The following is a 17,226-nucleotide window of genomic DNA, read 5'->3' as shown; positions in this document are numbered from 1 at the left end:
CAATCCCTCCTTATTACTAGATTTTCGTGACTTGCTTTTGGTGGTCGAAGAAGGAAGAACAGCGTGAAAGGCAAAGGAGAAGAGGACGAAGAAGACTCCTTATCCTGCCTGACCTTTTTGACCGCGAGACTTTCTTTGTCTTCCCGGGACACTCGCTTTTGCAATTCACAAAAGGAGGGAACCTCCATTTCTGAATTCGCCAGGTTTTTCAACGCCTATGGAAATTGCAGTTTGGGTCGTCTTCGTCTTTTTTTTTTTCATGCAAGTAAATATCATTTATATATATATATATTTTTTTTTGCAGTTTCGTTGATAATTACTGTCTGAATTCGTCTGGGTTTTCGGCGCCTGTATGGAAGTTGCCATCTTGTTCATCATAATTTTTTCTTTCTTCATGTAATCAAGATTTCTTTGTTTTCGTTTGTTAGATTTCTTTTTTTGCAGCTTTCGTTTGTAACTGTTGTCTGTTGCCAGTCTCAATTTCTACACGAGTGTATCCATTTATTAGTAGATATTTACAGTTTAAATATTTACTAGAAATGAAGAGGGTCCAGCTGTTCTAAGATATGCTGAAATTCAAATGGTAAAACTACTGATTTCATATCACGTTATAACTCCAGTCAGAGAGAGAGAGAGAGAGATGAATATACTGATATGTCGATAGCGACAGAGAGAGAAAGAGAGAGAAATAGGCTGTATTCTAATTGCATTAAAAGTCATCAACATTGCATGCAACTGATAAGCCCCAAAACCTATTATCTTCAGCGACGCATTCGCCAGCAAACAAAGGCGCTATTATTATCATCCGCAACAGCTCCTGTTTGCTTAAAACATCAAAACCCAGTGGCAAACAATGCAGAAATGATCACCCAAAACTCTTGTCAGTCTTTCTGGGTGACTCATTCGGGTGCCAGTAATGAGTGGGCCGGATCGGAGGGGAAAAATTTCGGGGGAAAAAGCGAAGGCAAGACAAACGGTCGCCGAATCTTCAATGGAGGATTAAAGGAACGCCAAACAGAGAGAGGCCTTTCAAGAAGGCTCTGTCGGAGGGAGCGTTTAATTAAACATCAAAAACGATCGGAATCAAATGCGCCATGAGAAGCGACCCTTCGGAGTTACAAGGAAATCCAGTGTAATGCCATTAAACGCTACGCAGGGAACGATACAAAAATCTTCGGTTACAAAGACTGAAATGCTATTGTCAGTACAATGCGGCTGTGAGTCACTGAAGCTTGTACCTTCTTGATGATAGAGAGAGAGAGAGAGAGAGAGAGAGAGAGAGATATGCTGCACGATCGCTATTCATTCTGGTACGACTGTTACTTTCAACATTGGTATACAGACTGCTTGAAATAATTACTGGTAAACAAATATACAAGTATATTGAGAGAGAAAGGAAGAAAGGAGACCTTTATTAGAAAAGTGTATCCACTTGCGATATACTATATATATATATATATATAGATATATATATATATATCCTATATAATATATATATATATATCACGGAAAAATTGCGAGATATCCTCATTAAACCTTAACTCACAAATAAGAGCTGTTTCCTTGCAAAGAAAGCCGGGACATCTACAAAACATAATGACATTATAAACGCTAACGCACACTTTGTATAGTGGGTATACTTCTCCTGAGGTATACGTCTTTCAGGAGTGGTGGAACATACATCCTTCCTATGTGAACTCTCTCGAGAGAGAGTTTACAGCCCTATGATTGGCTTATCAACAGCCAATCAGGAGCGTCGTAAGGGACTGGCCTAGACATCTAATGCACGGTTGATGTGAATCTACTATAGTAGTTTTTGCTTTAGAATTCATTTAGTCAAGAAAAACGATTTTGATTGTAATAGGAAAACTTGTTATTAGAATTAGCTTATCGTCGAAAGCAAGATCGCAGTACGTAGGTAATAATAAAGAAACTGGAGTCCCAAGGCATGGATATTGAGAGGAAGAAGTGATAAACAAGATGAAGCATTCTCACTTCGTGCATAATCTTTGGGATAAAAAGTAGAATCAAGGGACTCTACGATAATATTTAATTTGGAATTTGTTAAATCAAAATGAGAGGCTTGAAGACAATAATAGTTATAAATTCCTCTGTGGATTAGTGGATGAGGATTGCGGACATTCAAGGCTGGATTCTGTAATGATGTAACTTAATGGATGTTTGGAAAAAAGTTTTTGCAAAGACAGAATCAGTTTCACCTGGACAGCGCTGAGAGTGGTTGCTCGTGAACGTCAAGGTCGAGGGTCTGATATGGTGCGCTTATATTTTCATGGTAGAACTGTGGATTTCATATCACTTCGCAGTCATGAATGGTAAAGAGAGAGAGAGAGAGAGAGAGAGAGAGAGAGAGAGAGAGAGATATATCGATAGAGACAGAGAGAAATATGAATATATAGATACGTCAATATTGAAAAATCAGTGCTGTCAGACAGTACCTTTAGTACCACGTTATGGTACATTTAAGAATGAAGAGCTTACCTCCTTCCTTGTGGGATATTACATTCTCTCTCTCTCTCTCTCTCTCTCTCTCTCTCTCTCTCTCTCTCTCTCTATGTAATCAGTATTCCTGGCAAGTGAAACCTTTCCCTTCCCCTCTCGGGCTGTGTGTGTGTTTGATAATCTCTTACAACACAATTCATGCCTAATGGTGCGAACGGGCGCCCAGAGAGTGAGAGTCATTACAATATCTTGCAAGCAACAGTCCTTCCCCCTTCCCCATCCCCCTCCCCTCCCCCTCGGGGAGGTGAAGGAGTAGGAGGAGGAGGAGGAGGAGAACCATTATGCAATTAACCTGTCGTGTAGGTATATAGGTGAGTATGCATCGCCTCCCCCTACTTGGAGGTGATCTCCATTCGATAAAAGTGTAATTAGACGAAGATTCTATGAGAGGATGAGCCTCAGTACCAAAGGTGTCGGCACCAACCTGGGGGAGAAGGACGTTTTTGCGCGTTCGGGAGAAATGGGCGCGCGTGCCCGCTCGTACCTCAGTCAGTTCTACTTGTTCTCAAAGGTATGCGGCGGTCGAGTTGGGCTCCGTCTTCGGGCGGTGTTATATAAGGGGCGCATTCATTCGCGGGGCCCAATTTCGCCGTTAATGTAGTGGGTGGATGCTCTTCTCAGCCGAGCTCATTGTTAGACTCATTGCTTTTATATTCGCCCGAATATAAAAGAATGTTTCTTCACCTGGAATTCCTTGAGAATTTACCCACCTCTGCAGAACAGGTTCATTACTGGTTGAAGGAAAAAAATATTCTCATTCACGCCTGAGTTTGAGGTTAGCCTGGATAAAAAAAAAAAAAAAAAAAAAAAAAAAGGATCCAGTTTAAAACGAAGTTGGCTATGGGCCATAGCCTTGAGTTCACATCCGCATTTTCTTCATTTTTTGTCTTCAGGACCTGTCGACAAGGGGGGTGGGGTGCCCGAGGAGGAGCTGGATGAAATTTCCAACTTAGCCGGAATTGTAAACAAAAAAGATGAAATATATCAACAAGGAATAATATCAGACTTGAAAGTCATTCTGCCACGTATTAATTGGGGTGGTATGCATTTTTTGAAGCTCGGTCCTAAAACGTCAAGTCCTGTCCAGTGCCTTGAGGCTGATAAGACATTAATTTTACAATATGCTCAGATAGCTGGCCAGAACAGATACAGACACCAGAAGAGACCGATGAATACCGTGCGCATAGAGGGTTTTAATATCACTGCCTAAGAATGATCGTATGTGCCATAATTTTCGTAAGTTTTCTTTATAAACATTTGGCCCTGGTTGGAGCAAACATTCGTTTGCCTGTTGTATCATTGGAGCTTATGTCTCTTCTTCTGATTGTCTTACAATTTAGTAAAAGAATGCAAAAACATCATTATATATTTTCACGTAGTGAACTATCATGATAAAAATTAGAAAATGTCATCAGAACATCGGTATTTTTACTAAATTTTGTATTTACCGCCAATTTCAAAACATCTGGCTACAAATCTTCTGAAGAAGTTTACTCTCTCTCTCTCTCTCTCTCTCTCTCTCTCTCATGACCAATTGATGAATATTTTGATGGAGTGCCAAGTTGCTACCGATACTAAATAGTTATAATTACATAATTCTTGAGAACCTTTTCAACAAACAAACAAACCTTTTCATTTGCCAATACATTACGCAAACATTTTGCTGTTATGATTAGTATTCACTGAATATTGGTGCATTTCTTCATCATGGGTATAAATATCTTGAGCCACACTATATTATCCTTTAAATCCTCAGATACGTCTGGAGTGACTCTCTCTCTCTCTCTCTCTCTCTGTTACAGACACATATTCACTTGATGATAAAAAGGACTGACATTTTTATTGGCTGAATATACGGGAAAAAGGGTTCTTCTCATTCTTCAATTTAAGCTATATTTTCGACACTTTTAAACATTATTCTGTACTTTAAATATTGTCGGAAATAGGCCAAATATCATTCAAATACAAAAGTTTTTCCGATGAGAGAGAGAGAGAGAGAGAGTCTGCTTGCACAATATAATTCCATTTCTATATTTATGTGCAGTGATCTTTGGCAATGAACTCAGAATTTTTTCATATTATCAAGACTCTCGGCTTATTTCTTTTCATACTTCACCACCCTCTCGGAAATAGTGAGGGATTGGCTGCTTTATCTCTTCTGTATCTCTCCAATCCTTCGTCCGTCCTACGTCGGATTGCTAAAGATGTTCTTCATCTCTTTAGGACTGAAGTGATATTTATTTCTCTATTGTTAATGTGGTAATGCATCTTATGCACCTTGTTATAGAATGATTCGTCAGAGAGAGTAATTTTACCGCTTCTTTTTATTTTTCTTTCATTTTATTTATTTATTTATTTATTTTTTGTCACTATCCATTGGACTAATGAACCTGAGTGGAAATCCTATTGGTTTTTCTACCAGCTTCCTGGGACTGGATCTCTTCGCCTTCGTAGTTTCCAGAACTGTTACTCTTCTTTCAGATTTCACCGAATTTACCTTTTTGTATCCGCTAAATTGTCTATCGTTGAAATCATGATATGCAAGTATGACCATTCCAGCAAGAAATAAATGAATACGACGCTTCCTTTCATTTGGTGGTGTTTGTGCAACCCCTTAAAAAAAAGTGTTTATTTGCTGTGAGCTTCTCTGCTTTCTGTGTGTGTGCGTATCAGTAGAGCTCTGTAGTGCCAATCCTTGTTGTCACATAAAGCTGTCTGACGAATGCTGGTTAATTTAGGACCCGTGTCTCGTTTGTTATTGTTGACTCTTGTGTTTTGTTGCAGTGGACCCTCGGCGACAGCAGCAGTGCCCCATCTGCTATAAGTGGCTGAGCAAAAGGACCCACCTCCCCACACACATTCGCGACCAGCACTCTGCTACCTCCACCTACCAACACAAGTGCGACATTTGCAACAAACATTACAGGACACGCAACGCCCTCGCTAACCACAAGAGTCTGCAACATCGGGCCAAGCTCAACCTGCAGCAGTACCAACAGCAGCAACAGCAGCAGCAGCATCACCAACAGCCGTCGTCGCACCTCCTACAAGAAGAAACCGCTGGGTACAGACGGAGCAACCAGAAGGGCATGACTACTCCCCAGGCGGCGTCGCCCCCGACGAGATTGTCATCGCCACCGTATTTTCACGGCTCCTCGGCCAATACTAACATGGCCTCTCCTTCGCATCAGAGGGCGCCACCTAGTCATGTACTGAGGACTGATCAGGCGCAACAGCCATTTCCAGAACAGTCCTCTGGAACACTTCTTGAATTACCCGTCCAGAGCAATTCCGTTACTCATGACGCGGAGATGCGTCGCCCCTCCAACCCTACGACTAGATAACCTCACATTACATAGACACAATTGTAATGGCCATCTCTTAAGTGCTCTATCGCGTCTTCCCTATGTTTTAAGTTGTTGAAGTGTCTATGTGATTTAGTCAGTATTACATGAATACAATGGAATTTAATTTTTTAAAGTGAAGATAACCTAGGGGAAACTGATATAATTTTTGTAGGGCAGTGGTGGTGTGTGTTTGCGTTGATAAAAGTGAAAATTCCCTCTTTGGAAGAATGTTACCTTTTTTAATTTTTTTTTTACTTTTTGGTTCACCCTGTAAGTGCACACCACGTCGTGTAAAGACGAGCGATTATTTATGTAAGAGAATCCCATATATTTTTCTAAATTGACCTAACAGGGTTCTATAAAATATTGAAATTGTTTTAAAATAACTATTTTTTGTATGACTTATTTTTCTTTCGTTTTCGTTATGTTATCCGAAGTCATGTAATGATGTAAACAGAGAGAATATTGATTGTATTTTATACTGAAAGGGATAGCACAAAAAAAGCCCTTTTTCAAAGTAAATACAGTATACTTAGGCATAACTTGAAGCCAAATGTCCTTAAGTTAATGTAAACAGTATTTTGTCAAACTTGAATGCCATTCTAATTGAGAGTGGCATTGTTGACGAAGCAACATTCCTACATGCCCCGGTGATAGTATTTTTATACGTATTTATTTCTATCTTAAGGTCGTCTGTTCTTTAGCATCCGAAGTCAAAATTACTGAAATAGTAGGAACCTTGATCAAACCGGTCGCACATTTTACATGAACAGTTGGGTCAGGTTTTTATTTGGTATTTTTCTAGATTATATTAATCTGAAGTTTATTACGGAATAAATTTAATCAAAACTGATCTGTTGTAGCGGAATTTAATGGAGAGATGATTGTCAGAAGTACTGCACACCATTTATTTCGCCATTCACTTCGTGGGAATGACTCATATGTATGGACATACATTTGTATACTTGCCTTAATTTTAGGCTGTGTGCCTCGCTGCTAGTCATTGCTGTTGAGGAGGAAAGCTTCCCTCACCCATCAACCTTCTGCTGAGAAGTTTCCTCCTTCCTTGGTTCTTGTGAATTCTTAGCCAAAGGTCTGGCCCCCACATGCACATGCAGTGTGGACTTTCACTTCATTTCTTTGTACATTTTCAGCTCTTTTCTTTCTCTGAAGGAAAAACGTTGAAGAAAGTTCCCATTTTGTTTATGTTCCTCTAGTTTATTGATTTGTCTGCTGCATGTTTCACTTCAAAATGAAGACGGCTAAGTTTTGAATGTACAACAATCGTGTAGTTCCTGCTAAAGACTCGAGTACTTTTGATGTATGTATGCTTTATTATATGATAGTCTTTTATTGTATTCTGTACATAGCGAGAGAAGTATACAAGTATCGAATAAGAAGTATACAGATATTGTATGCGTATTTTTATTGTCCTGTTTATAGCTCGTTGCAATTATATCAACACTTTTGTTCTCCTGTTTATTTATGAACTTAATAATTAATCTTTGTTTTCTAATGACTGGTCTCTTCATTACATTACTTTCATTTATTTAATTTCTGTCATTGCTGTCAGGTGAAAACCGTATTCTTTGGGAGCTTGAATTTCAATTCAAGTCAATGGTAGTTGTAGGCTTGGTTCTTATGAATATGGTTCTACCCATGACTAATAATAATAATAGTAATAATAATAATTGAAGTATATTTGGATGGACACGAAACTCAGATAGATCCTTCCTGAACGACTTTATTTTTAAGACTAACTTATAATGATATACAGTTTAAAAGAAGACAAGATAGTTAACAGGGTAGTTATACTTAATGAGTAGTAAGTATCTGTAAACACAAATATAACCTCTGGTAATAGGTAGTTATAAACATAAATACCTAACAATAATAATAATAATAATAATAATAATAATAATAATAATAATAATAATAATAATAATACACTTTTTTTATGTAGTCGAAGGAAAACTGTTGTGATGTTCAGGTACTAAAAGAAATCATGTAGCCTCCCTAGATGCTTTTACATTTGTGTGTGACCTTTGCCCCCAAAGGAAAAATATGTCGGACTACTGGTGACAATGAATAAGAGCATTAGTCCTCTGTAGGCTCCACTGATCGTGGAAGTAATAGCCAGGAACTAGAAATAATTAGAATACGCGTAGCTTTACAATGAGCCGGTGCAACTACTTGCCTGCAATATGATGTCAATATCACGTTTTAATTGTCAGCAAACTGGTTCCGTAGCCTTGTCTATTATGTTAATGGAAGAACCAACTGCAAAGGTATCGCCGCTTAATGGTAAGCATTTCATTAAGAGTCTTCATGAGCTGATTTTTAAAGAGTGAAGGCGCCTTCTGAGAAAGGGACCAGAAACAGAAATAATGATTAATTAATTCGTTCTTATAAATGACACCACTTCTTAATATGAGATTGAAGATTGCATTATTTTTGCGGGAAGAACAGACTACAGTTAAGAATGCTTGTGTTAGTTCAGTTTAACTGTGACTTTTATTTTGAACAGAAAGTTTTTTTAGCTGCCCAAATTAGACTGTCAACTAAAAAAATAATTAAGTTGTAAATGAGCTTCGTAGACATGTCTTAAAAGGCCACAAAACAATCCACAAAGGAAAATATATTATTTCAGTTTAATCCTTACTTTTTTTTTAATGAAGAGAAAGGCCTCAAGAGTGCTGCTGCCCAAATCAGACTGGGCCACCTCAAGAAAGTGGTCCACAAACAGACTTGTTTCTTAAACGGTCGTGTTATACCTTTCGCTCCGTGAGACTGCCTTCTTTCACACGGCCATTACTATAGACCTGTTCGGTTCGCTCATTGTTATTTTGTATCTTCGGTCTTTGCTTTCAGACATTCCATCCCGAAATCTCCCCTCCTTTGACATCACCGCTTTTGAGAGGCGAGTTAATATTTCTATTCTATGCAACCCCTTCCCCTCTCCAGAGTCCTTTCATCCCGAGTACATTCAGTGGTTTTGGGATCACTGGGACCCTTTTTGGTGGGCCGCCATCTTGAATTCCTCTTAAAAAAAGAAAAAAAAATGCTTCTAAGAAATTTCAACAGGAACAGAAACTTCGGTGAGTCAGATAAAGCGTAGCTGCCTAATATATATAAGTTTTCCTTTTCAGCAAAATGAGATCTTAGATCTCCAAGTACAGGAATGAAAAGAAAAATCACATTTTTATTTGTGAAATGAAACGAAATCTGAGCAGCGACGATGTAGATAACAACTAAGTTGGCAGTGATGCACCTTAGAGGTGAAGAAAACGTGCAATGAAGTTTACTTACAACCATACTTCTCTTGGCTCCGGTTTCATGTTGGGCTGTTCCCGTAGGGCGATAGTGCCGTCAGTGCACCTCACGTGGTGCACTGTAGTCATTACTAAAGTTTTTTTGCAGCGTCCCTTCGCTGCAACCTCTTCCATTCCTTTTACTCTATCTCCGTTCATATTCTCTTTCTTCCATCTGACTTTCCACCCTCTCTAACAGTTGTTTCATAATGCAACTGAAAGATTTTCTTCCTATTCCACCTTGCAAACCCTCATAGTGTCCATTTCAGTTTCAGCGCTGAATGACCTCATAGGCCATTATTATTATTATTATTATTATTATTATTATTATTATTATTATAATTGGGCACAATTTTCAGTGTCGAAAATGATAACAATGAATGCAGGTCCACAATAATATCGCATGTGAAGTATAAAGTCTTTAATAATAAGAGCTTTCGAACCTTGTACTAGGTTCATCTTCAGTCAAGTGAACATTATGAATTTAAAAATCCGTCGAAGTAAACTTCTGAACAGGACAATTATTCCACTATGACGAACGCAAATGAAGGAAGCGCTCAACAGCCCAACTAGGTAATTCCGTTGTTGTTGTTCGAATTCCTGTTTGCTATTCTGCTGGAACGTCTTGTGGGCTGTGATGATGCTGCACGGTGTTCCCCTGGCGGCGCGGCTGTAACAATGCTGGACGTCACGTCCCCCGTGCTGTAATCTGTCTGAGGGAGGATAGCAGAAGAGGGGGCAGCATCAGGCGGAGGAAAAACAGAGCTTGTCCTAAAATTAAAATTTTTAACAAAATTTTTAAGAATGCAAAAATTGACTAATGGGTCTTCCCATACGAACGACTTGTTATCGTAAAAAGCTTCTCCTAAGTTTATGGCGGCGCCTTCCACTAGTCTTCTTGTTTGGACATTGTTATTTTTAAAAATTATGTTAGATCCATCCCAATTCGGTCTATGGTTGTTTTTAAAAGCCTGGGAGACTATTGCATTGCTCTGTGCATGAAGTGCATATGCGCGTTTGTGTTCCCCTAATCGGGTCGGTGGTCCTCTTCCACTTTCCCCAAAATATTTTTCCTTACAGTCATGACAGGGGATTTCGTAAACTCCCGGAATGATAGTATTCTTATCGTTATTGTTGTTTCTAATTAGTTTATGGCTAATCGTGTTTGGGTTATTTAGAAACTATTTTAGTGTCTTTCTGGCTACTGTTAACATAGTTACATAATTTGTCGAGGTTGGGATTAAATGGGAGGGGTAAGAATCTGTTGGTTTTTTCCTTAGGGTTGTTAACAGGACGATAAAATGTTTTCTTAGCTCGTGAAATTGCTTTGTCAATAATAATAATAATTAATAATAATAATAATAATAATAATAATAATAATGTTAAAAAGGTGGCATACTCCGTCATGCTTCCCAGTACCCCTGGCCATGTACCCCTGGTCTAGCATTATTATTTTGGAGCTTTTCTATTCTTTTTTTTTCATCTGTTACATCGTTAGACTTACGTTTACCAAATTTACCGGGATGCCTACTTCCTTTTTATATCTTTGCTGACTCTTCACTTTTGGGGTACTGACTCCGTACAGATCAAAGAGAAAATATATATATATATATATATATGAGATATATTTATATATATATATATATATATATATATATATATATATATATATATATATATATTATATATGAGAGAATATTTCCTCAATCGAAATCTTTAACAGAATGACATTGTGTCGGCAACATCGTAACTCCAGCGCGAGCTTCCCTCTCAACCTGTTATCGATCCTACTTGGGGAAACGACTTGGGGGCGTTTCCTGAAAAATCAATTCTGCTTCTTAATATCAAATTCAAGCTTTTGAAGACTACCTTTCTGTTATAGATAAGGGGTCGAGCGTAGAATAACTTCTCAGTAAAAAAAATTAATGAAAAATAAATGAAAAGAGGCCTTACAGCTTGGGAATAAGTTTGTCAGTAAGTCTAACTAAAATAGTGCTTCTAAGTAAGGATATTGAAATTCAGCTCCATTCACGCGAAAATAAATCTGAGTTATGGAGAAAGAAAAAACACGTTACCCCAAGTATATATTTTGTTTTTACTTGCGTAGAGCGTACTTAGAAATAAGGCTAATTTATAATGTAATTGTTACTATTAAAACTGCTTAAGGTGTTATCCTGAACATTCAAATAGAATTATATGTGCAGGTAGCTTGCTAGACAACTACGCACCTGTAAAAGGTAGCCTCATCTAGCTAATTAACCCAAGATCCTCCCGTGGAGTTAAACCTTAAGCAATTTTAATACCAATATTTTTTCTTTATCTTTTTTAAAACAGCTTTATTTACTAATACAGATAACTTACTTACATTATGAATTAACCTAATTTCTAGGTATGCTTTGCGCAAGTAAAAAAAAATTATACTAGTGCTGTAATTCAATAGCCTCGTATATTTTACTGTTAGATTTATCGACGAACTTATTTCCAAGATGTATAACTTATTTTTTTAATTAGAATTTACACTATGCTTGTTCCCTTCATCTATAACAGAAACTTATGCTTTAAAAAAAACATTATTATTTGTCCTCTGTAAATCTTGTCCATCTTAATAATTTTAAAACCTCATTTGTATCTTGGCCACTTTCTCAGTCATCGTGGCCATAAATCTCAAACCTTAAATACTGATCATCTGATGTTCGTAGCTTTTAATTTAGCTTTGTTTTTCATTCAAGAAGATACTCCGCTTCATTACAATTTAGCATAAAACTACACCAGTTGGGTCGTCTCAGTTAATTTCGTGCGAACTGAGCAAGTGTGAATGCTAGCAGAACATTTGGGGCATTTGCAAAATTATTCAGAAAACGTAAATTTTATGATCCACATGCATAACTGTTCTGTAAGCATTTGAAGAGAAAAATGAAACAGTTTGTACACACACAGACGTATATATAGTGATATATATTGTATGTATTTTTATACATATATGTAAAGGTATAAGCCACGAAGGAAAGTGAAACACTGGAATAGCTGCAAGATCTTTCGACTCAACGTCCTTTACTTAGCAGACTGACTGATATACATGAGAAAGTGAGAGGACAAGGAAGGGTCGCATAAGTGACAGATAGGGATTATAAGGAGATAAGTACCTAGAATCAAACACACCTGGAGAATTGTAACCTTCTCAAACGAACATAAACATGGGTACAATTTAAGAAGTTTTCAAAAAGATTAAGTCCAACTACTCAGACATGGAAAAGACAATTAAAGGATTATACGGGGCGGCAACTGACTACATTCAAACCTTTGGTAAACAAAAACTTATTCACAAAACATATTAAAATACATATACAAAGAAAATATCTATAAGGTAACTAATTTGTATTTTAGTCAGTGATTGTATTTTTGAGGCCATTTTTAAACATGTTACAAGTACAAGGGTCTAAATGAAACTGGGCACGACTAATATTAAAATTACAATGGGAAGTAAGTCGTATGATGACAGATTCTAAAAGATTTCGTGATAAGACATCTTTTGATCTTGCAATTACTGAAGTACCAATCCAATTTATCCGGTGGTTGTCTCAACTTAAATGAATGAATATTTCATTAGATGTTTGCCCAGTTTTGACAGAATATTTATGCTGTTTGATTCTTACTTCTAAGCTCTTTGCTAGATTGCCCGACATAAAAGGAGGGGCAGTCTCTCCATGGAATTTTATATATTATGTTGTTGCTTTCCGTGGGGCCATTTTTTTTATTAACATTCCTTTTAGTGTGTTATTATAGGAAATTCCTTTTAGTGTGTTATTATAGGAAAAAAACGAGGTTAACCTTAAAAGATGTTAACAAAGATTTTATGGTTTCAAAACCGTTAAAATAAGGCAAGCTGAGAATGTTCTTAGAATTTTCTTTCTCCGTGTTACTTACACCATAAAACTTTGTGGGCTTTATTATAGAAAATATCTAATATATGTGAAGGATAACATAAATCTTTTCCTACTTTTCTTATGTATTCATTTTCTTGATCCAAATATTGGGGACTGACAATGCGCAATTCTTATAAAAACACAGAAGAAAATTTTTTTTATTTCGAAATTAAGATGGTGGCCTGAATAGAAATGAACATAAGTTAAGTTGTTGGTTGGTTCCTATAAATACTGAATTTACATTGAAATAGATCTTTATGTATCAAAACATCTAAGAAATGGAGGCAATTGTCCTATTCCAATTCTAGGTACTTATCACCTTATAATCCCTATCTGTCACTTATACGACCCTTCCTTGTCCTCTCACTTTCTCATGTATGTCAGTTTGTCTACTAAGTAAAGGACGTTGAGTCGAAAGATCTTGCAGCTATTCCAGTGTTTCACTTTCCTTCGTGGCAATACCTTTATTTATGCATTTATCACGTTCCAAACTTTCGTGATTCAGTTATACATATAATATGTATGTAGGCATTATGTATGAGTTGTTTGTGTATAATTATGTGTTAGTTTATATGTATTTATGCATGTAAATTTCCATTTGCACACTCCTTGCGGACTGCTACACTGGCTAGGGAATTACGTTTCCTGTAATGTTTAGTGATTCATGAAAAGTTGCATCTGTAAATTGATAAGATAAAATGCTAACGGGACTTCCCAGAACGATGATGACCTCAGGTGAGACTGAACATAGATTATAATATTCCTGTAGATCAAATGGATTCGCTGGCTGTGTGAAACCTGCTCAGCTGAGTTCATTAGCATTCAAGATCTTCGTTGGTAAGTGCTTGAACGGTGTTGAGGTAGAGTGCGGTAATGACTTCATCTGTATTCACTCCGTCTGACGTATTTAGCCGTTCCTCATACGTAGCTACTCGTCCTCGTTTGTATCTCCGCGCATGGCAATTAGCGTCATTGTAGTGCTTTGTTTCTTTTCATCGTGTTCCATATTTTTTAATTTTTTCCCAGGCTTTGCTTCACTTTCCGTAGTTTTTAGGGTATCCACCTTTAGTTTCTAATGTTTCATTTTATACTCTGTATCACTTGTGTTACTGTCCCAGTCTTATTATTTTTTTTTTTATCTTATTTTCAAATATAGCCTAGATATTTTATGAAGCTTTAATAGGTTACTAACGGTACAGCGTAACGGGTGAAACTTCCAAACTCAGAGCGTGAAATATAGTGCATGTTCAGTTTCAGTTTCACTTTTATAGATTAGATTGCTTTATTATCATTTGCAGACGCATTTCTGTGATACGCAGTACTCTTAATGCTTCATTTCGTAATCTAATGGTATCGATAATGCGAAGTTAATTGCCGAGAAATTGTTGCTGATGGAGATGACATCCTAAAATCGTAGTAACTTCGAACGCCGACTTTCGTATTCGAAAATATATTTCTGAAATGTGTTCATGCTGTGTTGAAACTTTTCCCCGACTCCACGCCGATAAACTTCCTTTCTTTTCTCCCACTCTCTTTTTACAAGGGCATTCGGTGTTGTGCAGTCTTAGTGTTTAGTTACTACATGAAATATTTTTTGGCTTGTCGCAGGTGAATGGTTGCACGATATAAATATCGATAATGAAAGATAACCGCGCGTGAAATGCCTTAATTATACTGCCTATTAATCTTATATATCTTCACATATATATATATATATATATATATATATATATATATATATATATATAATGCTTATTTATTTATTACAAAGAACTAAATTTAGCTTTGCTGTCTTTCCATGCCATGTTCTAAAGTGTGGAGGCGTGTAGGTAGTTCTGTCGAAATATGTATGGCAAATACCTCTCCGGTTTCTCTCAAGTTTCCTATAATCCCTTTAAATAAAATGTAAAACGTTGCGTATTCTTTCGTATCGTCGGAGTTCTACTCGTGAGCTCCAAAAATGGCTTCTCTGCTGAGGATACTGATACCATTTAGCTTCATATCACATTAAAAGGATATTTTTATTTTGAGAAAACATACTTTTGCTTCAAAGCTCTTTATTTTTCCAACAACAAGTGAATTAATGTAATCAGCATTTCTCCAAGAATACTGTTTATTTCTGTGATTTTTTCCGAGATATTTTTATTTATAATCTCGTCGTCTCTTAAGGATGCTGCTCTCCTCAAGCAAAATATCTCTCGAAAGAGATTTCAATCTCAAGTCTCGGTGTCTCAACGGATACTTCTGCCCTCGGGCTCGGTATCCTCGAAGGATATTCTTATCAGGAACTCAATAACTCGCGTAGGATGCCCTTGTCCTCAGCGCTCAATATGTCTCTAGGAACAAATTTATTCTTAGCTCAGCGGCTCTCAAGGATTCTTTTTATTCCCAAGTTTAATTTCGTTCGAAGGATGCTTTCAAAACGGCTTCGATTCTTAGAAACGATCCGGATTTAATTAATTTATTTTCATCTCCGTGTCGTACCGTTCTTTAGTCTTTAGGGGCCCATGCACTGAACGATTGTCTGAACGAATGTCTGTATCGTTCGTAAAAACATTGTGTATGGGCTTGTCTGAATGCAAAAGTGAGCGGAGTTTCGTGTCTGAACGATCTCGGCTGAAATCTGTCACGACCAGGTTACTGGCTTACGACTTATGTCTGTCATACACAGGTCGTGCAGTGTATGTGTTTGTCTGCCGATATATATATATAACGCTATCGCCCATGTCTCATCTTGTTCAGACTGAAATCGGTGCGGTGATCGTTCATACTGTTTGAATAGTTTGTGTGTGTTTGTCGATAATGACAGTCGTGCAGTGTATGGGGGCCCTTAGATGAACGAGCTCGATATTATTATTATTATTATTATTATTATTATTATTATTATTATTCTATTATATTATTATTATTATTACTGAATCCTGTTCATATGGAACAAGACCAAAGGGGCCATTGACTTAAAATCGAAGCTGCCAAAAAATATGGTGTTCATTCGAAAGAGGTAACAGAAGGCAATGGGAAATACAGAGAGAGGAAGATCAGATATTAGAAAAGCAGATCGATAATGAATTTTTGAATAGATAAATCAAGATGTAAGTAAACTATATTATACGATTATTTATTTTAAGATTATTTCAGCTTGTTTACTTAAGATATAATGTATCACTCGAGCGTCCTAGACTCATACGTGGAACAACTTTCCTCCACCCCCCTCCCCTTTTTGTAATATAAGACGAAGTAACGCCGGGAAGTCAGTCGGAAAATTGAATAAGCCTAGGAAGACGAAAGAGAAGAAGAAGAGTCTAAAAGGGGTCTTATGGACGAGGAGAGCTGCTGTCTGGAAGACGTAAAGAGGCTCTGGAAGGACGAAAAGAGCTACTTGGAGGACGAGGACAACAACCTGAAGGACGAAAAGAGCCTTCCTATGAATGCCAATATATTTGAAGATTACTCGCGGAATCAGAAACCCTTCTTCCAAGCCCTGCCCCACCGTGCCCCCCTCCCCCACCCTCCTCGCTTTCTACCCTTTACACAAATCGACGCGCACGCGCGTGTACTATATATATATACGTGTGTGTGTATGTATGCATGTACGTTATGTGTATATGTATATAAGTGTTTTATGTGTGTAAGAAAGTCTTTTAGCTATAGTCTAACAGATTCCGGCGCTACTATTCCAGACATTTTTGGTTTTCAGGTGTTAATTTGAATTGTAAGGGCTGCTAAATTCATACTAACATACACACACACATTGTCTATATATATATATATATATATATATATATATATATATATATATATATATATATATATATACATACGCAGAAGTACAGGGGCACGTACTCATATATAAGTCATATTGGAGTAAAGGATAGGCGCTCTTTTCAGTATCCTATTTATTAGAATGCTGACGGCTCGTATCTCTCGAATCTCGACTCATCTTCCAGGCTGAAATAGTGAACAAAATATAATAGAAATTGTGTATAAGCAGCGGAACAAATAGGATATAGAAAAGAGCGCCTATCCTTCGCTTCAATATGGTTTATATATATATATATATATATATATATATATATATATATATATATATATATATAAAGTATATTGCTCTTGACTGTCTTGGTT

General features: G+C 37.1%; 1 protein-coding gene across 2 annotated transcripts in view; it reads left to right on the top strand.

Moving 5' to 3' along the window:
• Nucleotides 1-7,246, top strand: part of LOC135207482 (protein abrupt-like) — a 322,624-nt gene extending 315,378 nt beyond the window's left edge. The window contains exon 6 of one of the 2 annotated variants that reach the window (XM_064239264.1): nucleotides 5,305-7,246. In XM_064239264.1, the coding sequence (XP_064095334.1) occupies nucleotides 5,305-5,864 (560 nt within the window). In that variant the 3' untranslated portion in view covers nucleotides 5,865-7,246. The remainder of the gene's footprint in view (nucleotides 1-5,304) is intronic. The other variant, XM_064239266.1, reaches the window with a different exon arrangement.
• The last annotated feature ends 9,980 nt before the right edge of the window (nucleotides 7,247-17,226 follow it).

Source organism: Macrobrachium nipponense, chromosome 32, assembly GCF_015104395.2.
Source record: "Macrobrachium nipponense isolate FS-2020 chromosome 32, ASM1510439v2, whole genome shotgun sequence".
Lineage (NCBI taxonomy): Eukaryota > Metazoa > Arthropoda > Malacostraca > Decapoda > Palaemonidae > Macrobrachium > Macrobrachium nipponense.
Note: the sequence above shows the minus strand (reverse complement) of the source record. Positions and strands in the feature narration are given on the sequence as shown.